Below are 20,581 nucleotides of genomic sequence, written 5' to 3'. Positions count from 1 at the left end.
AGACTCCGATACGGGGAGAAGGAAGGGGGTGGAGGGAAAGGAAGCACGTGAAAAAAGGAGTTGTGATCCTGCATTTATAATGGAAGCAGGAAGCCCCGTTTTAAATGCAGGATTTTAGGTTGGTGTAGAGATGCTCCTTTTGTCCACCTAGCTAGCTAGTAGACTGGCAGGAGAGGTCTGTGCTTTGCGCCCTGCAAACATAAGCCTCATTTCTAAAAGGGAAAAACTGTGGGTTCAGACTGCCAAGCCAAGAAGCTGCAATGCTCCCCAGTATCCTATCTGCAGGAAAGGATTTCAGCCCAGAGAAAAGGGTAATTCTTGAAGGTCCTACTACACACGTATCCTCCAGCCCACTTTCAGTGTGTGCATGCATGTGTAGTTTGTGTTAATTATCCCTTGTTTCTTCATCAAGCCATTGCAGCCAAGACAAACTGTTCTGGAAAGGTTGTCTGGACAGTGCAGTGGGTTTTTTGCCTGGTCACCACAGCAAATTTCTAGAAGAAACAAGAGGAAGCCTCCTGAACTGAAGTGAGCAAGCTATGTCCCCTAGAGAGACCCTCTTTCTCCTTTCTTGTTACAGTGACCAGCCAAACTGCATCACAACAAATTCCCCTTCCACCTGCTCGTTTCACTCCGCTCCCTATGTTAACCCTGACCCTGTTGTTCCTCTTTTCCTTTTGCTCCCATGAGTATTAGGGACTACTGGTTACCCAGTCCCCTCCTCCTTCACCTCTTACCCCAACATACTCCTTTTTCAAATCAAACAGTCAATGCATGTCTGCAGCCTTGCTGTTAGGCCTAAAGCCTAGCTTCTCTGAGAACGCAGCTAATTTTCCTATTGAAGTAAAGTTCTCATTCCAGGCTGGAGTGTTTGCTATTGTTGTTGTGTTTGAATCTGTGTTGTTACTGCTTTGCTCAGCTAATTTCCCCAAAATTGGCTCATGAATTTGAAATTCATGTTGTATTCAATAAACGTGCTAAATGACATTACCCCCAAGTCTTGTGTAAGTGTGGATCTTTTGGCTGGGGACTTCCTTCTTACACACAGGCATGCTATTGTGCATGTATGTCTCCTGAGAATGTGCACAGTTTTGTACATGCGTCTAAACGGTCAGCACATTTGGTAACACTTATCTACCTTTTTTCTCTCCCAAGAGCCATAGGATCAGCTCCAGGTGAAACCTGAAACCATAACATCACCTGCTAGAGCTTTATTTGAATGTCTGCAAGCCCTTCCTCCCCCACACCCATCTCAAGACTGTGATCATGCAGACACCATGATGTCAACATCAAGTCACCTCTTCCCCCCGCCCCTCCTGCTTTCTGTAACATCTTGCCTGATTAAGAGATCTGGAGATCTCAAAAGCTTGCACATTTTTGTGATCTTCTGGCTGGCCTAATAGAGGTATTACACTAATATGGATTTGGAATTTTTCTCATGGCCAGCGCAGCTACCTTTGCTGTTTGCCAGCAATAATGGTATTCACAGTGCATGTGTATATATACACATGATAATGTGAAAACAGCATATAGTTCAATTAGCTGCTTGGAGGAGTACTGTGCAACATTCCTGCAAGAGATGTGCCAATTGGACTGCACGCCATGAAGGAAAAACAGCTGTACATTTATTATACTGCCCCATTCAAATGATAGTTGAAGAAAAGCCAGTAATTGTACAGATGGTAGTTTGACATTAAATTGGGGATACACTGTTAGTTTTCATATTATAGTATAACTGTGTTAGGGTGCATTCCTATCGGGACAGGCGGCCACCTCTGAACTTGGAGGCGACCGCCTATCCAATGCAGGCAGGAGCAGCGTGGAGGGGATTGTCCCCTCCGCTCTTCAGCCGCTCTGCATTTGCAGCTAGACAGTTGATTTCGGCTGTCTAGTCATGGGAGGTTGGAGCGAAGGGGGACAGGCGCCGGACAATGCATAGGAAGCGTTGGAATGGCATGTCCGCCATCCCTGCCCCAGCCCGCTCCCAGGAACACCCCATTTTCACCACTCTGAGGTCTTACAAGCACAGAGCGCAGGGCCAACCCACGCTGCCTACGAGGCAGCTTGGGAGGAGGTGGAGGTTGGTTCTCAAGAAACCAACCTCAGAGCATGGGCCCGAGGTCGGTTCCTTGGAACCGACCTATCCTATGGCTGTCTAGCCACTGACTAGCAGCCATAGGATTGCACCCTTAGCCTTCTGTTTACAAATTCAAGGGTGAAGTGTAACACACATATAGACTAACTGCTAGTTGTTTAAATATTTTAATACATTAGCATGAGCTTTCATGAGTTACAGCCCACTTCATCAGATGCTATATCACTTTCACTTATAGCATCTGGTAAAGTGGGTTGTAACCCATGAAAGCCCATGCTAATTTATTAAAATATATGAAGAATTAAGTTAGTCTATATGTGTGCTACACTTCACCCTTGAACTGTTTGTTTTGTTAGACATAGATATGTGCTTATAAAAACAACAAAGCTATTCTTTTGCCTCAACTTAGAAAACCAGGTTGACAATGGTAGTAATGACTTAATGTACACACAACTGTATTCTCATTTGGGCTTCAGCAGAGACACTTGTTACCTGCATGCTTGCAACAAGTTGCAGAATATGGCATCAAGTATAGAAACTAGTGTTGGATTTGAGAGCCAAGGCTGTGCTGGATTCAGTGTTGGATTCAGAACAAGGAGAGTTCAAATCCCCAGTCGGCCATAAAGCTTCTTGGTTGAGTATGGGCCAGTTACTCTCTCTCAGCCTAACCTACCTCACTGGCTTGTTGTGAAGAGAAAATGGGATAACCCCATGTATGTTACCGGATACAAATGTAATTGACTGATGTAACTAATGTGCAAAGTCTCAAATGCAATTGAGGGTGTGCATTCATTTAGGCTCAAATGCTATTACCCATATCCCTCTCCTGTTTCTCTGATAACCTCCAGTGAAAGATGTCTGCCAGCAGCCAGTAAAGTGAAGCAGGAGCAAGAAAATACAGAGCACTAGCAATGCACATTGGATTCAGCTGGACCCCATGCCAAATCAGGCTGCTTCAGATTGGTTCTGAGGCTTCACGGGGAGAATTAGGCTTCCTCCCTAAGTGACCAGAACTTAATCTACACTCACATGAAACCATGCATGATTAGGAAATTTGGAAAGATGGGCAGTCTGCAAAAAACAGCATCTTTTTAGATTCAATATCTCTGAAAACACCCAGGGTGTGGGAGAGGGTGGAGGGAGGAAGCTGAGTGACTGATGGGTTCACCTTCTCATTGTAGGGCATGTTTTACCAGGGGTCTCCAATCATTGTGCTTTAGGGGAGGGATTGTGAGTCTCATAAAACCAGTGCTCTTAGCTTCCTGTGCTCTGTTGCTATTTTGTTCTGGCAGCAAGCAAACAGCAAGTCTGGGGAGCCGTGGTTCTTGGTTCAAGTGCTGTTTGCTTTCCTTCCTTCATGATTTCAAAATTCAATTTCTTTCCTTTTTCCTGCCCAAATCCTTACATCAATCCTTCTCTCAGTCTTCTTCCTGCAGTGCAAATCTTTTGGTTAATCATGATGATACCCTTATCTTTGCTGGAGTTCTTTACTGTCATAGAATGCAATTCTATGCATGTTTAGACAGAAAAAAATTCCTACAACACCCAGAATGGCCCCAGATACAGATGCTGGCTAGGGTATGCTAGGAGTTGTAGGACTTTTTTCTGTCTAAACATGCATAGCATATGTTGTGTATCTTCAATGGTATATAATTTAGGCAGTTAATCCACCCTCCCTTCTCCTAGTTAGGAAAAAGAAATAATTTACATTGAATTCGGTTCTGTTGTCCTTCAGCTCTTCTAATATGTGCGTGTGTGTATTAGTAGTAGTATTCCCCTATTTATTCATCTGTGTTATGCGTCTCTCTTCCTCTGCAGAACTTTAATCTGAGACAGGTAGTGTAATCCACCACTACCCTTTCCCTTTCAGAATTGACCAACTAAGTTGTTTGGAATTCCAATCAATTTTTGGTTCCATTCTCCTCTGTTCCTCATCATAAATTTCACAGCTTTTCTTTTGAAAATCCTTCCTTTTCAATTCCAATGTACTATTCCCTGATCCCTAATTCAAGTTTCATTTCTTGTGGCTTGCTGTAGTTTATTTGTGTGCACGCATGTACCCTTAGTATTTGTCAGTCTGCACTGTGTGTGCCTTGCTTCCCTTTCTGTAAAACAATCTCAGGCACGCAGTTTACTCCAACTTGTCTTTCCCCTTAGGAAAACAGAATTTGGAATCCAGTTTCTGCTCATTCTCCTTCAGTTCTTTGTGTGGTGTAATATGAAACCTCCTCTTTCTTTATTATTATTACATACATCTGTTCTCTGTCGCGTGTGTGGTGTCGGTTGGCTTTACCTGGGCCTCCCTCACCGCTTGACCAAGAAAGCCTGCCACCTCTCATGCTGGTGTTGGGGCTGCAAAAAGTGCCCTTCACTCTACGGCCACATATGGTGACCAACTTGTATGTCCTGTCCTGGCACAAGAGCACCAACTGATCTGCTACGCCAGTCCTCAGTTGCTGGATTGTGCCACCCACCTCTGGTTTGAAACTGGCAGCCTGACCTGGTATCCCCAGAATATGCCCATCTGTTCACCCTAGATACTTGCCCACAGGGATCTGAAGAGGGCAGTGCTGGAGCTGAATGTTTTGGTGGTCCCCAGAAAGGGCTTCAGGACAACCACCAGTGATATGGCATCCCACCAATGCCTCAACAATGGCCCTGGCACACCTAACCCCTCCCCTCAGCCCCCTGAATCATACATATGGTGTTGAGAGAGCCCCAACTCTGCCTATTTCTCCTGCAGCAGCCAAGTGCTCTTGATACTGTGGCGGACATAGCCTGTGATTTTCTGTCATGCATCAATGAGGTTGTGGATGGTGGCACACTGGGGTACAACCTTCTCCCCACCACAAAACACCCCAGAGTATCCCTCCTGGTGAGCTGGCATTTCTGAGCAATACAGCCAGTGCTCACAAGCCCAGTCTCTTGCACTGCCTTCACACCCTTGACTTTTCTGCCACTGTCAGGACTGGTCCACGCCCTCGGTGTGAAGGAGGGCCCACCTACACCCTGCCTTTAGAGCCCCAGTGCTGGCAGTGGCTCCAGATCCTGTCCCTACACAGGCTCCTACCAGTGTACTGTGAGGGACAGGTAGGTGTAAACTCCACTATGGCTGTCCCAAATATCAGAAGCTAAGCGCATCATCTGCAATTCTGCCCTCCATAGCTGAACCCACACTTTCTCCTTGGCTGCCTGGTACAGGGAGGGAACCACTGTCCTGCTCAAGGTGGTGCATGACAGCAGCTTGCCAGATGGGTCCATGAGCTCTATCAGGCACTTGAATCCGAGGGACTCTACCAAGTGGGATGGCTATTCGTCCAATGGCAACATCTCACTGATGCAGTTGTTGATCTGTGGTGGTGCTGGAAACTGCTATCTTGTGGTCCTACATTTCCTCCACCCCATGTGGAGCTGCCTACGCCTCTACACATCTTGGTGGGGAGGCTGACAGGGATGCTTCAAGCTCTGTCTGCCCCAGCATGATGCCCTTGTTCTTGATGCCTGCCTTTTCAACTCCTGGCAGGACCAACTGGTACTTCTGTCTCACGTGCATAAGCAGACTTGAGGTGGTGTAGTGCCCTGGTTGCTTCCCCTTACTCTGATCCTTTCCACAGCACAGGCAGGTGGCTGCAGCAACCTCAAAATGATCCCAGAAAACACTGTGCTAGGGAGTCAGTCCTGCTGCTGCCTCCTCCACGCAAAGCACCCGCTTTGCAGTGTCAGTGGGCTGGCAGCATCCTTGGAAATGGGGGTGAAGCTGCTGGGAGGGGGACTGTGCTACAGTGACTGCCTGCTGCCACGCACACAGCCTGCCCACCTCACTGCTCAGCAAGTTTTCCACCCCACCCCCCACCCCCGCCTGCTATCTTGGTGCAGCCAGTCTAGCCAGAGCTGGTATCTCATCTTTTGCCACCCAAGTAGCATTATTGTTGTTCCCAACAATGCTCCCTGACTGTGTGGCTACTTTCCACAACCACACCCCACCACTTAGATAAGAGCTGATTCCAAGTGTTAAGGCTTCAAGTAGTCCTCCTGCATTGTTACTTTATGTCACAGCCTCTTGGCCATTTTGATAACACAATAGTTTACTTAATCTCCCAATCTTGCCTTTACAAGATTTCCTGTCCTCACTGTAGTACACCTGTGTTCTCCCCACCTTCCTTGCTGCACTTTTAAGTAACAAAAATGGTAAAAACAGAACAACTAGTAAACCTTCCAAGTACGTTGCCTTTGCGTGGCTCCTGTCCTGGCTGTGGTATGCCTGCGGGGTTCTCCCCACCTTCCTTGCTGCACCTTTAAGTAACAAAAACAGTAAAAAACAAAATGTTCCAAGTACTTTTCCTTTGTGTGACTCCTGTCTATTAGTAAAACCTTCAAAGTTCATTGCCTTTACATGGCTCCTATCTAGTAGCAAAACCTGTGAAGTATGTTGTGTTTACATGGCTCCTTTGCCCTTTGGAAATCAATCCTTCTTTCCTGCAGTGCTCCTTAAACTTGACAATTTATACTCTGATCCTAACATGCTGTACAACTGTAGTTGTTCTTACTTCTTAGTCTGTGTCATGTGTCTTCTTCATTGTATACAGCTTATTTAGGCAGTTAATCCATCCTTCCTTTCCCCTAAAAAAGAATGTTGCTTTGTGTGGCTCTTATCTAGCCTTCAAGGTATAGCTTTGTGTAGCTCCTGGCTCAAGTAAAGTAGTAAAACATCAAAGTACATTGCCTTTTGCATGGCTCCTGGCTCAAGTACAGTAGCAGTAAACCACCAAATATGTTGCCTTTGTGTGGCTCCTGCCTCTAAAAATATAAGTAAAACTCCCCTCTCAAGACTGGTATTGCTGTACAATTATAAATAGAGCTTGACAGTTCATATGAAACCTGGCAGTCTGGATTCCCTATGAAGAGGCAACTATGCCTGCAAATTTCTGCCAATTTTGCCAATAATGAAAAAAGTTAGTGGCAATTCCTTTTTTTTTTTTTAATCTACAGGAGCTTATCAGAAAACCCACTGCACTGTTCTGTGTGAAATCTGGCAGGCTTCATTCCTTCATCAGGATCTACTAAACCTCCAAATTTCATCCCATTCTGTCAAAGAGCCAAAAAGCTTTAGTTTGAGGATTTTCTATGATGGTCAATGGGAGGCATGAATCTTCACTTTCCAAATTTTGCTTCAGTTTCGGGGCCCAAATCAAATTGGGCAGTCTCCAATTTGGTCCGAGTCTGATTGGGCCATTTTCTGAATTGGAATCTGAATCAAATCTTGTGGTTCATGCATCAGCCTACAGACTACAACGATATAATGTCCTGCACTAGACATTAATGAGGAGATGTCAGGAGGAGACCAATTGGTAGCAGCCACATGTCCCCTATAGCATCTAGTTTGGATTTATCCTTATTGCTTGGGCAAGTCCTAAGTCCTCCCTTTTTACTTTGGGGAGGAGGCATAGCTTAGTTGTACAGCACATGCTTCCCATGCAGAAGAACCCAGGTTCAGGCCCCTGGCATCTCCACTTTTAAGGATTTTAGGGAGCAGGGCTAGGAAAGATGTCTGTCTGTGCTAGGTAGCCTGACTCAGTATAAGGCAGCATCATATCTGTACCCATTCCAATTTGGGTTTCGTCCTGGCTACAGGGGTGAATCAGCCTTGGTTGCCCTGCTGTCCTTTACTGAGAGAGAGACAGGGAGAGTGCAACCCTGTTAATTCTGCTCGATCTCTCATCGGCTTTTGATACCAACGACCATGGTATCCTCCTGGACCGACTCCATGGGATGGGTATCAGAGGCACTGTGTTACAGTGGTTCCAGTCCTACCTATGGGATTGATTTCAGAGAGTAACATTGGGTGACCATTCCTCAGACCCTTGGCAACTGAGCTACGGGATTCCACAGGGTACTCTATCTTGTTCCCAATGTTGTTTAACATCTATATGAAGCCACTGGGAGCAGTCATTAGGGGATTTGGAGCCAGGTGCCATCAGTACACTGACGACACACAGCTCTATCTCCCTGTGACATCTGAATCAGGAGAGGCTGTGCAAGTCCTGGATCAGTGCCTAAACTCAATAATGGGCTGGATCAGGGCCAATAAACTGAAACTGAATCCTGGCAAGACAGAAGCCCTGTAAGTGGTTCCCAAGTCCAGGAGATAAGCTCATTGCCTGTTCTGGGTGGGGCTGCACTCTCTGAAAGATCAGGTCTGTAGTTTGGGGATACTCCTAGAACTATCACTGTCACTGGAGGCCCAAATGGCCATGGTGGCTCGGAGTGCCTTTTACCAGCTTTGGCTGGTTCCTGCACAGGGATAGCTTGGTCACATTGGTACAGGCGCTAGTAACCTCAAGACCGGATTACTGCAATGTGCTCAATGTGGGGCTGCCCTTACGGCTGCTGTGGAAGCTGGAGCTAATGCAGAATGCAGCAGCTCGGCTGTTGTCGGGAGCTGCCCCTTTTCAGCATACAACTCCTTTGCTGAGGGAACTGCACTGGCTGCCTATCTGCTACTGGGCCAGGTTTAAGGTTTTGGTCTAGTGTACTAAGCCCTAAACAACTTGGGACCAGGATACCTGAGAGAGCCTGCAGTGTGGTGGCCCCCTTTCTTTGTAACTCCCTGCCCCTGAAGTTCAGGCAGGCGCCAACACTGTGTTACTTTCAGTGCCTCCTGAAAACCGCTCTGTTCCAGGAAGCATTCCTTAACTGACCAGCCAGAGTTTTTATTGGCATTCTGTTTTTAATAAGAATAATTTTCATCATTGTGTTTTAATCCTTTTTATCATTTTACTATTTTACCTTTTATGCTCACCCCTTCAGAATCTGCTTTAGATATGAAGCGGTATACAAATGCTGTAAATAAAATAAATCATATGTTTGTACGTATGAATTCATACGTTTCAAATGTTGGCAGGTATGACCAGGATGTGTCTCAGACCAGTCACCAAACTCTCTCAGAGGGCACTTCAGGAGAGCAGACAGCTTACCTGCAGGTAGTGCACCCTGTCATGGGGCAACAGCATGTGATGCACCGGCAGCAGCTTAGCATCCCTGGGATCCCGTTTCAATGGGATCCCAGCACCATTGGCATCAAATCGCACCTTGCAGATCCTCCCATCACCATAATCATCACCAGCGCCATCTAGAGGATGACAGGGAGTTAACAATCTCTTCTCTCACCGGGCATTTCTCTCTCCTTCCAGTCCACCCACCCCACAGAGGGCAGACCTATAAAACCATGCTGCCATGATAGCATCTGGTTTCTTGTGCTTTTAGGTGGTTACCGTGTTTCTTTGGGATGGTTTTTCTGAGCAGTTTACCACAACTTGGCACCTACTGCTGCAAGACTGAGCTGGTCCTGCACATCAAATGTCCAACAATGCAGGCTTGCTTGTAATCTCTGTTTATACAATGAATGCAATGACCAGTTCACTTGTATGCACAAGGAACATCACAAGCACCGCCACACAGATTTGACCATGCCAAAATAGTTGTGTGAATCAGCTGTCTCATTTCTGTTTTTAAAGGAAATACCAGACAGATTTTGTGCAGAGATGTTACAGCCATAGAGTATAATATTGTCTAGGAGTATGGCGATGGGCAAACTGGTGCATTGGATTTTGTCTAGCTCCATGATTCTCTGTTTATGGAAGAGGAAATAGACACAGTCTTAGGATGAAGGCAGATGTAATATTTTTAGAATAATGGGAGGCATCCTGAAAGTGTCCTCACATGCAGTTCAAATTTATGTTTTTCTGTACTAGAAAGTGAGCTCTGAAAACCCTATTCTTCATGTTTACAGTGTGGTCAGTGTGAATGGAGGAAGAGCCAGCTGTGGAGAATGCCTATAGGCTAGCGCTGTGACATCTTCAGTCCATACACACAATCCATCAAGGTTACAACTGATTTTTTGTTAATGTTCTGTGATTTTTTTTTTGGTAAAGGTGATGGGTGGAGATATAAACAAATACATGTACCTGCGCTGCTTTAACAAACAAAAACCTAATGCATGAGGGCAGGGGTGAAAGTGGTATCTTACCCAGCATTTGACTAGCTATAATGAAAAGTATGAAACCAGGCTCACATCTGTGACTGCTGTTAGACTCTAACATCAAGCTTCACCCTTATTTTAAACTAGTTAATGAAGGCACACTCACAGCCTTTCTCTCCTGGGTGTTCAATTGAGAGATTGGCTGATGTCTTCTGATCAGTTAACTAACTGCCTGCTATTTGATTTCAGTAAAATGTTGTAATATATTTTAGCAAGCTAGGAATGCCACACATGAGGCAACTGGCTTTTTTATTGTATCAGTGCAAGTTTGTTAGCAAATGCAGAAATTAGTGGGCTGCATGCCTGTCTCCAGCCTTGTAGGAATCAAGACTTACTCTCCATTCCCACCACCTGCCCTGCCCCTGTATATATAGAGCATAACTCTCTGGGACATTCTTCTGTGCAACCCCAATTGAAAGAAATGGGAGCTACGCAAAAACTTAGATATGCTTCTGCAAAACTCAGTTCATTTCAATGGGGCTTTGGCAGAACAACCTCCAAAAGAAGATGCCCATAAATACCAGATTTTCTTTGCGTAGATATGTAGTTTTATCTGCCTACTGCTCTTAGTGGTATTTAACCTGCTTGCTGCTGTTAATATTTTATGCTTGAATTGCTATTAATACTATCACCATGAATGAATGCTAATTTAGCTAAGGGCTAAAACTACATGTGACATCAGAAGGGTTTTTTCAGATGTGACATTGGGAGTGGGTCTTTTGGGTTTTTTTTTAAGGTAAATGCAGTGGGGGGGAGGGTATGAAATGTGTATACTTCACCTTGTGGGGTGAATAGTAACTTCAGGGGTGATTTAATTTGGGAAAATGGTGCAGGGGAAAAGGATTAATCCCCCTCCTGCAGCACCGCAGCCCCAATATGATTCACACACCCCTGTGCCTTCATTTATCTTTAAAACCAAAACCATGGGAGATCTGAGCATGAATCTCTAGCTCACATCTAATTTGACTCTAATACCAAATGGTGATCCCACATCCCAAAAATGTTACCAACTGTTCTTGTTTCAAGGCTGGCGACTTCTTCACCCTCTCCAGTTTTGTGCCCCCTCTTCTACACACCTCATAGAGCATGGGTGGGGGACCTCTTTCAGCCCAAGGACTGAATTCAGTTTGGAGAAGCTCTCGGCTGCACTTCAGTGGTGGGTGGGGCCACAAGCAAAAGGGGCAGGGCCAAAACAGCAGCATGTTGTAGCTTAAAGCTCTTAGTGCCAGTAATGAAGGCTTAGGAGAGGCATCTCAACCTTTTAGAACCGGACAAAACTGCACAAAAGCTGAGAAACCACCAAATGACTGGTGTTTGGGGGGGAGGGGGATCCAGGGGAACCTCAGAGGGCCAGGTTGGGACCCCAGGATAGCCTCATTGGGACCCTGGGCCTGAAGATCCCCAGCCCTGTCATAGAGGGAACATGGGATTGGAGGGGCTCACCATCATCCCCATCTTCCTCTGACATTATTGCCACACATTGTTCCCACACAGTACGGACATCAGCTCGGTAACGTTCACAGGACCAGATGAAGGACGGCAGTAGCAGGGTCTGCACCATGGAGCACCAGAGCACAGCTAGCACCATCCAGGTGGGAGCAGTGTCATAGCGCAGGCTGAAGAAGCTCACCACCTAAATAGAGGGAGACAAGGAGGATGTAGCTGGTGCATCATTCCACAATCACGGTCTCTATGCACAGCAACCTGGACAACAGTTTTTTTGGAGAGCTGAAAGAGGGATTGTTGCTCATGAGATTTACATTCACCCATCTGATCAACAGGTTTTGCAAGTTTTATACTCTTTCAAAACCTTGTCAAACCTGTTTGATCAGTAGCAACAGTGAGACAAAATAAATACATATATACATCATGGAAAATGAAGCCTTCTTCAAACTACTTTCAGATCTTTGAAAATTGTCTTGTATCCAGCCCAAGTACTACCAGTGATACAAAAATACTCTTGGGGGTGGGTTTTTGTTTGTTTTGTCCTCTCTATGGAGGATAGGACACACAACATATATTTTGTGCTGTGCTGTGGCATTACCCCCTGCTCATAACAGTCATCTGACTAGTTCACCATGAGCATATCAGCACAGTCTCACTGAGTTGCGCGCTGCCTTGCAAAAGTTAAGCTTCTGCTTGTGGCAAGTCAGACAACCTAATTCATTGCAGACATGCACTACAGCACATTTTTTTTCTATTGCTAATAATGGTTGAAGTCAATAGCAATGCCTGAGCAAGGGCATGAGCAAAAAGCCAGGGCTGTTGCCCCAGAGAACTCCCTAGCCCACACACCATTGCCACTGGAGAGGGGACCTTTTTCCTGAAACTTTTTTCCAAGAAATAAATGTGCAGTTGTAGTTCGCTGTGACAGATTCAAGATACTGCATTTTCCCAGCACTTAAACAGCAATTTTTATTGGGAAAATTCAGCTATGGTGTCCATTGTAATCACAAGTGCTATGTGGCATGTGGCTGCACAAGTGTTACAAGCACCACAGAGTGCTGTGACATCACCAGATCAGTGCATCAAAATTAATGCCCACAGAGCTTTGTGACTTTATTTTAAAATGTCTTTTTATTGGTAATTTTTTTAAAAACATTATTGGCGTCTGTACACTCTGCTGCTATGCCAGACCACTGCAGGAGTATTCTAAATGCTAAGCACCAGCAAGGTGACCCCTTGAGTAATGCTCCCTAATTTGCTAACATTTTCTGTTATGTACCTTTTAAAAAACTACTATTGGAAGGCTGTGTGCTTTCACTCTCCATTCCTGAAGCCCACAACTAGGAGGAGGAACATTCCATCAGCAGTGTGGATTGAAACTGACAAGCTTTCCAGGTAGTGTCACTAAAATTGACAATGGCAGTAATTTTTCTCCTTGCCGCCTGCATCAACAGGCATGCCTTACCGATCTCCCCTGCCACCAGAATACTGGGTAGAGATGAATTCTGAGCTGCATTCTTTCAAAAGGGACCTGAGAGAGCGCTGTATGAAATGGAAAAGGCTTTGAAGATTGTGTGGACAAGCCTTGAAGCTTCAGAAACTGAACGATTCCCCATGCTCCTTTCTTAAGCATGTCAGAATTCCTGGAAAAGTGGCAATGAAGGGCATTTAGGGCCAAACACTGGGAACCTAATTTTCTTCCATGATTTAGGTATGCTGATTTAAAAATGAACATCTCATGCTGAAAGTATTATTGCAGTGTGTGTGTGCATGTGTGTGCACGCGCACGCACGTGTATCGCAGGGGTGGACAGTCTTCAAACTTACAGGATCAATCTGGTTTTTTACTCCACCAACTGGAGTCAGGTGAAAAATAAGAGGGGAGGGGAGATTTAGAATTAGAATTCTTAAAAGACTTAGAATTAAGGAACAGGATGCCTTCTTGTTTTAGTACCAGAACTAAAGGAAAACTTGTGTTCTCTCCCAAAAAATCCACTCCTCATTTTCTTTGTTTTAGCAGCCTAATTTAGCATGAGGGAAGCCTTAATGTTGTTACCATTCTAAAACAACTGGGAGTCAGAAACCCTTGCTGATCTACCATAAATCACCTTTCTGCACATGCCTGGTGTATACACACAAATAAGCCAGTCCCCTAGGTTCAACTGTACTCCAGTGTGACCAAAAAAATCAAATTCACCATGAAGCTGTACACATGAAGGGCCTCGGCTATATAAATAAATGATCTTCAATGGCTCCCATTAAGTTCTATGGAACAAAATAAATGGGCTGCATTCTGGAACTCAGTTCAGAGGGGACCAAAACTGTTTCTTGCCCTTGATACTGGGATTATTTAAGCAGGTTTTGTGCCCACCCAATGGTGTCCCCGAATGCATATCTTTACTTTCTCCCTAACAATGGTTCCCATTCACTCCTACAGGGAAAAATAAAGTGCTGCACTTGGGGACACAGTTGTGGTTAGGGCACCGATCTGATGCCAGGTGAACTGCCTCCCACTGACAAGGATCCTGCAAGCTTTCACAATTATCTCCCACTGCACCCTGCAATATTCTTTGCAATATACAGAACTTTCCACCATATACATAATGCATTTTTCTAGAGTATAAAAACAGATAGCTTTTGAAATATCACAGAACTTGTGCTTGGTGCTTGGTACACCAGGTCCAGTAGCTGGGCCTGGGGACTCTGTGTGTGTAGTCACTGAAGCATTTAAATTAATTGTCAAGGAATGCCAAAAGAAATGGACATCAAAGCTTAAAGCTGAATGGGTGAAAAAAATGGTTTAGGTACCCAAGATATAATCTACTAGGCTCTTGGGTTGCCAAATACTTCTTATTTTGAGATACTTTATTTCAGAATATCAAAGGTCCATATTTCAGAAAAAAAATCTGATTCACAGCTCTATGTGTGTGTGTGTAAGTGTGCATATCTGCTCATTACATTTTTGAAGTGATTTTGATCTGCCAATCCTAAAAAATTTTGTGAACTGCCCAGAGAGCTTCTGCTGCTGGGTGGTATAGAAATGCAATAAATAACAGGAATTCAGAAGACAGAGATTATGCCCTTTAAAGGCCATTCAGAGAAGCCTGTCAATGCAATCTGAAGTTGGAAACAGAAAGTAGTTTTGTTCAGAATGTTAAAGGTGGTATGATAGATGCATTGTTGCTTGTGGTGTGCGTGCTTTTTCTCACTTTTGCTTTTGGTAAACAGTTTTTGGCCATTTCTGTGGTTCTTCAAACCCCTGAAAAACGTGTTTGATGAGAAACAGTGGTGGAGCACAGAAACTGTGTGTATACATCAGGGGTGAGGAACCACTGCTAGATCTCCCACATCTGGTCTACCAGCTTCTACTCAAGCCCTGCCCATTCTCCTAGCCTACCTCCGGTCCCACTCCCCCCCAACAGCCTGTTTTCCCCCTATGTTATTTAGCATTTACATGAAACTATTAACATCTACACGTCCCTTGCACCAGGCTCTGGTTGGTGGATCTCAAGGTTCTAGCAAAAAAAAACCCCACACAAGGTAGATCCCGCAGGACTGGCCACCCCTGTTCTAGGATAATGGAGGAGGAGGAGGTATTTCTTACCAAAATGGGCACCCCAGTCAGTGTGTCATAGAGGAAAACAATGGCACTGATGAGATTGGTCATCTGCATGGAGGTCTTGGCAGATTCAGATCCATCCAGAGATGATCGTCTTTTGCCTCTGACGTCCTCTACCACAATGGCTGGCACATTGAAGGTGTTATGAGCTGAAGAAGGACAAGAAGCGGAGGCTTCTTCTGTTCTCTGGTGATGGCATCTGTGGTGCCTTCGGCGTGCCCACAAAGTCTGGTAGAAAGTGATGCCCACACACACTAAGCCCATGACTATCCCTCCAAGCAGAAGCAAACTGAAACACACACCAAAACCCAGACCTATCTTGCTGACAATGAACTGACAGCCGCTGGCATAGTAACGCTCCCCATTGTTGTGCCAGCCAATGGAAGGCAACGTAGAGAGAATGAAGGACACCATCCAGATGCCCATCACGGCATGCAGGGCCTGCTTCTTCGCATTGCTCAGGCGGTAGTTGACAGGCCACCTTACCATCCACATACGATGATAAGACAAGGAGGCCACAGTGAAGCATGTGGCCAAGGCCAATGTATAATAGGTAGAGACAAAGACCTTGCAAATGCTCTCGTTCCAGTCATAGTCAGAGGAATCACGTCGCAACTGTACCACTGCATAGGTAGTAAGCGGCACGGCAGCCATGAGGATGTGTGTCCCTGCCAGGAAGCACAGCAGCAGCTCCAGGGGCTTGTGCTTCTGTTGCTTGGCTGTGATGCTCAAGATTATCCAGGAGTTGGCTAGCAGAGCAAGGAGCCCACAAGCCAGCCACCACAGTGAATTATTGTGCAGGGTAGCCTCCATTGGGCTGCTGCCTCCCCCACGATTCATGGTGCTACCTCCTCCTCAGGATTTGGAAACGGACACAGATCATGCACAGGGTCCTCACAGAGGAGCCGGTGGTTGCTCCCTCATCTACTCCCAAAAGGAAATAGGAGAGAGGTGTAGAAGAAACCTCTGCAAGGTACTGCCATGAGGAGAATACACTACCTTACTCCATTCCTTGTTATTCCATCTTCCTCCCTTTTTTACTCTCTGTTTTCTCCACTTTCACTCTTTTGAGCCATACTTTATTTTCCCTGACTTTGTTTTCTTAGATTTTTTTTTAATTATATTTTATTCCAGAAAAAAACTGATTTGTACAGAACATACAAAAGGTAGGGAAACAAACAGAAAAACATAGTACCTTCTATGAGCAGCCTTCCTGTCTATTAACAGGGCCCTGCTTTATTTTTATGGAAAGTTAGCATCTACAGTGGGTATCAGGATCCTTACATCTCTCTACAGTGGTAAGCTTGATATTACTGAACAACCTCCCTTAGGATGCTGGCCTATACAAATCCCTCCTGGATTTTCAGAGAAAATGTAAGGCCTCTTCTTCAGGGCCTTTGGTCAGTACATGTGGTGTTTGCTGGCCTATGTAATTACTGATTTACTGCTGGTTTGAATGATAGTTGTGGGGAGGGTGATTCTATATTTCTGCTGCTGGGTTTTGGCGGGGGGTTGTATATCTGTGCTACTGGCTTTCTATTTTTTTACTGTTTTGATTTGTTTTATACCTGTATTTTAGATTATCGTTATTGTAATTAGCTTTTTAAAATTTTGCCTCACGTGCATAGAGAGGCAGGGTATATATGTTTAAAATAATAATTATTAAAAGAAAAATTAAAATAGTGGTGGAATTATTTTCCTTCACTGTTACCACCTCTCTTCCTGTTGCTCCCTTCCTTTTTCTCTCTATCTCAAAAAATTATTACCTTCCCTTAACAACTGAACTCTACTTTGCCTCTCCTGTGAATAAAGGATAAATGAAGGGAAAGTAGGCAAAGTGGAACTGAAAGCAGAATGAAAGCTTCACTTCTCACAGGGCACAATACTAGGCTTCCGTCACGTGAGCTGCTGACCAGTGAGCTCTTCAGCATTTAAGGAGACCAACATCCTCTGTTTTTCTGCCAGGCCCCTGGGCTCACTATCCCCAGAACCTTCACCTCGGGTCTGGAATCTGTAGATAGCCAATCAACAACTGCATGAAGGATTCATTCTTTTTCCAGGGTTCCTTGATAACTCGGGGTTTAGAGAACCCTTCTTACTGTAGAAAGAAAAAACACAACATAAGGAAAACATAAGAAAACAGCTCCATCTCTTCCAGCCTCTCCCTCACCCCAACTTCCTACTCACAGAAGTCATTCCAATTCACCAACCCACACAACAAGCAATTAAGGGAGTGTGTAGTCTATTGTGCCACATCACTGGACCAGCACAACACTGAAATACATGAAGTGAATTAAACCAAACGCATGCTGGCACATGTGCCTATTGTTGCCTGCTCTTTTGCACCCCACGGGAGTCCAGGCCAGAACAATTTCAGGAAAGATTAAGGCTGAGGGTAGGGAGGTGGAGGATCCTCGTATCCTCCCTATCTCTTAGGTACCTCTGTACCTCTTTTCCTTCTAACACTGCCCCTCTGCCCTGCCCTGTGGTCAGAGGCCATCTTACCATGAGCAAGGCAAGTCAGTGCCTCCGGCAGCATGTTTTATGCACTAATAAGGAGGGCAGCTTGGGAGACATAAATTCTAGCTCATAGGGTACAATTGACTGGGGCATTCCTCTGTGCAAGGCCCATTAACATGGATGGGAGCATTGCTCATGCCAATGGGGCTTAGGTTGAAGAATTTTCCTGGTGAATTGTGCATGTTAATTAGTGGAGAAGGGGATGCCATTTGGAATTTCTGCCATGGGCACCAAAATGTCTTGGATTAGTTCTTCATGCCACTTCCTGTTCAAGTACTGGACTACTTCGCAGCATTCTTCCCCCACCTGGTGCCCTCCAGATTTGGCTTTGCCAATTCACTTATCTCTTGAACAACAGGAGCCCAGGCTGTTACAGTCTAAAGATTTCCTTTCATCCGTTCTCAGTCCCTGTGTGCTATTCCAAGTCCTGAGCTCCCACCATGGTTCTGCTTCTGCTCTTCCACCTTGCCATACCTCCCCTTGCTGCTTTTGTAGTCCTGGATTCCCCACCGAGCTCCTCCAGTAGCCTCCTACCCTCCGAATCATCACCTATTGCAGTCTTGTCTCACTGCATGAATCTCAGCTGATAAAGCCCTATCTATCCTGATCCATGCCCTGCTCATTTTGCCCAGAGTTGGCTGATGACTGGTTGGAAAAGATTCTTCAGCTGTGCACCCTCTCCCTACCAGTAAGTTTGTGACTGCACGTGCAGCCTATTGGAATACTTCCACAACTAAAGACCACCCAAGAGACTGGATATTGGCTGGAGGGGGAGGGTATTGGGTGGGAGAAGATATATTCCTTGGGATACCACCTAACTTGACCTTTTAAAAAAAAAAAGGCTAATTGCTGCAATGCCATTCTGTTTCCTTTGAGACAGGTGGCAATTCCACCCCCAGCCCATGTATGCAAATACACATCACCAGCAACTCGTGATCAGCATTACCGAAGGCTGATGAAAGATCTGCTGCCTAGCCATCTCTGGAATCCTGCCTGCCTGGTAATTGAGGGTTTTCTGTACAGACATTGGTTTGTCAGAGTCTTGCAGGCATTGCTGCCCATTGTAAAGGTGGTCATTTTTTCCTCTCCTGCTATGGTCTCTGGCTTTTGCATGTTTTTGAAATGCTTCAGCATCATACCACCTTCAAGTATCTATAGAAATGATTGGCTGTACACAGCCTGTGTGTCAGGAGTACAGAATCAGTGTACCTGTTACCCAGAAGCCACACAGGGACATGCTGATACCAGTTCTGGTACCTTTTAGTCCAAATGACATTGAGGTCTAGCTGGATCAGCACAGCCCAAAACCACAATGGCTGTACTAAATGCAACAAAAGTTGATCACACTTTCTTGCATACCTTCCCCACAACTTCTGGTCAAGGCCCAGAACACTAAAACTGTTGTAGGTAAACTGCTGTCTAGATATGCCCTAATTTCTGCTGCCGTCTCCTGCTTTTTATACCTTGGGGCGTGGGCCTGCATGGTGCTTAGTTCTCAGCAAGCCTTTTGCTGGCAGATTCCCACCCCACCCCATGCTTCCTGTTAAATGCCACCTCCCACTATCCTAGTCGTCTTTCCAGATGGGAAGTTCCGCCTGACTAGGGAAACAAGTTAACTCACAGGCTTGTGACTGAAGGGAAAGAGGCAGAAAAAGGAGGGGGGACAAGATGGCCCAGAAATTTAATGAAATAAAATGTATGGTTGACATGAAGAATGCCTGATGGTGTTAGGCCTGAGGCCCTGCTGCTGCTGCTTCCCAGGGCTTAGGGGAAAGGAATATATACTAAAGAGGGGGCAGGCAGCCCCCCCCCCCCAAGCCTGTGGTCTTCAGCTTAAGCAAATTGCAGCTGGCAGTGGCCTCAAAGAGTTGCCATGGTTATTGCTGAGGGGATAGGCCTGGGGTTAGGGGGGTGGAGAGGGGAGATAGTAATGGCGAAGGGCGGCGGGGGCAGCACAGACTTCTCTTGCTCTTTCCTGTAAAGGTGGGGTACGAAGGGATGTCGGAGGAGCGCGGGGCGGGCCGCCTAGGCAGCCAGTGACTATACCAATGGCAACAGCAGGCATACAGGGAGGAAGAGGTGGGGGGTCAGGTCCTTGGGCGGGCGGCCGGGCGGGCAAGCAGGCTCCTCGGCTGGCTTCCGTTCTGCGAGAAGGGGGCAGCAGACCCCCTGACCCTGACCAGGCCAAAAGCTGCCCCGTATCCAGGAAAAGCAGGCAGACAGGGAGGTAAAGGGAGGGGGAAACGGGCAAGGGAGCAGCGAAGGCCGCCAGGGCGCGCAGGAGCAGACGGGGGCGCCATGGTCGGCCACGCGAGCCGAGGCCGCCAGCAGCAGCCCTTCCCGCGCTTGGCCTCGGCCCCCGGAGGGGGGGCGCCGAGCGAGCGGACCCATCTTACCTCTTGTTGCCGCCGCCGCCGCTGCCATGGCGACCGGAGCATCCTCTGCTGCTGCTGCTTCCACGGCCGCCGGGTGCGCGCGTCTCCCGCGCTTGCCCTCCGCGCCGCGCGCCGCTGCCCGCATCCCACCCCGAAGCGACGGCGGCCAAATCAGGGCTGGCGAGAGGGAGCGGTCTCCTCAGGCGGCACGCGAGGCGGACGGGGAGGGCACGCAGCCGGCGGCGGGCGGCGTTAATGGCCGCGGCCCCGGCCCAGCCGCCTCCGCTGGTGCGCGCGTGCCTGCCCCCTCCGGCGCGCCGCGCCCCACATCTGTCTCCCCGAGGGGGGGCAGCATCGGCGCCGCTCGGCGCTGCTCGGGGAGTCGCGTCCTTCCCGGGGGGAAGCGGGGAGTGCGGGGAGGAGACGCACGGCCCAGGCGGGGAGTTGGGGGCGTTGCGCGGCCACTCCCTCGCAGGGACCGGGCGGGAT

At 46.7% G+C, this 20,581-nt stretch overlaps 1 protein-coding gene across 2 annotated transcripts in view; it reads right to left on the bottom strand.

Annotated features, from left to right (window-relative positions):
• The window catches only part of GPR162 (G protein-coupled receptor 162), a 24,169-nt gene extending 3,588 nt beyond the window's left edge, over positions 1–20,581 (bottom strand). The window contains exons 1-5 of one of the 2 annotated variants that reach the window (XM_084835187.1): positions 20,114–20,581; positions 15,183–17,295; positions 11,577–11,766; positions 9,070–9,224; positions 6,308–6,388 (exon numbers count right to left, since the gene is read on the bottom strand). In XM_084835187.1, coding sequence (XP_084691313.1) covers positions 6,308–6,388; positions 9,070–9,224; positions 11,577–11,766; positions 15,183–16,037 — 1,281 coding nt within the window. In that variant the 5' untranslated portion in view covers positions 16,038–17,295; positions 20,114–20,581. Of the gene's footprint in view, positions 1–6,307; positions 6,389–9,069; positions 9,225–11,576; positions 11,767–15,182; positions 17,296–20,113 lie in introns of those variants that run through there. The other variant, XM_084835188.1, reaches the window with a different exon arrangement.

This window comes from Heloderma suspectum, chromosome 2, assembly GCF_057233095.1.
Source record: "Heloderma suspectum isolate Gila_16-S chromosome 2, 16-S_ref, whole genome shotgun sequence".
In the NCBI taxonomy this organism is placed as follows: domain Eukaryota; kingdom Metazoa; phylum Chordata; class Lepidosauria; order Squamata; family Helodermatidae; genus Heloderma; species Heloderma suspectum.
Note: the sequence above shows the minus strand (reverse complement) of the source record. Positions and strands in the feature narration are given on the sequence as shown.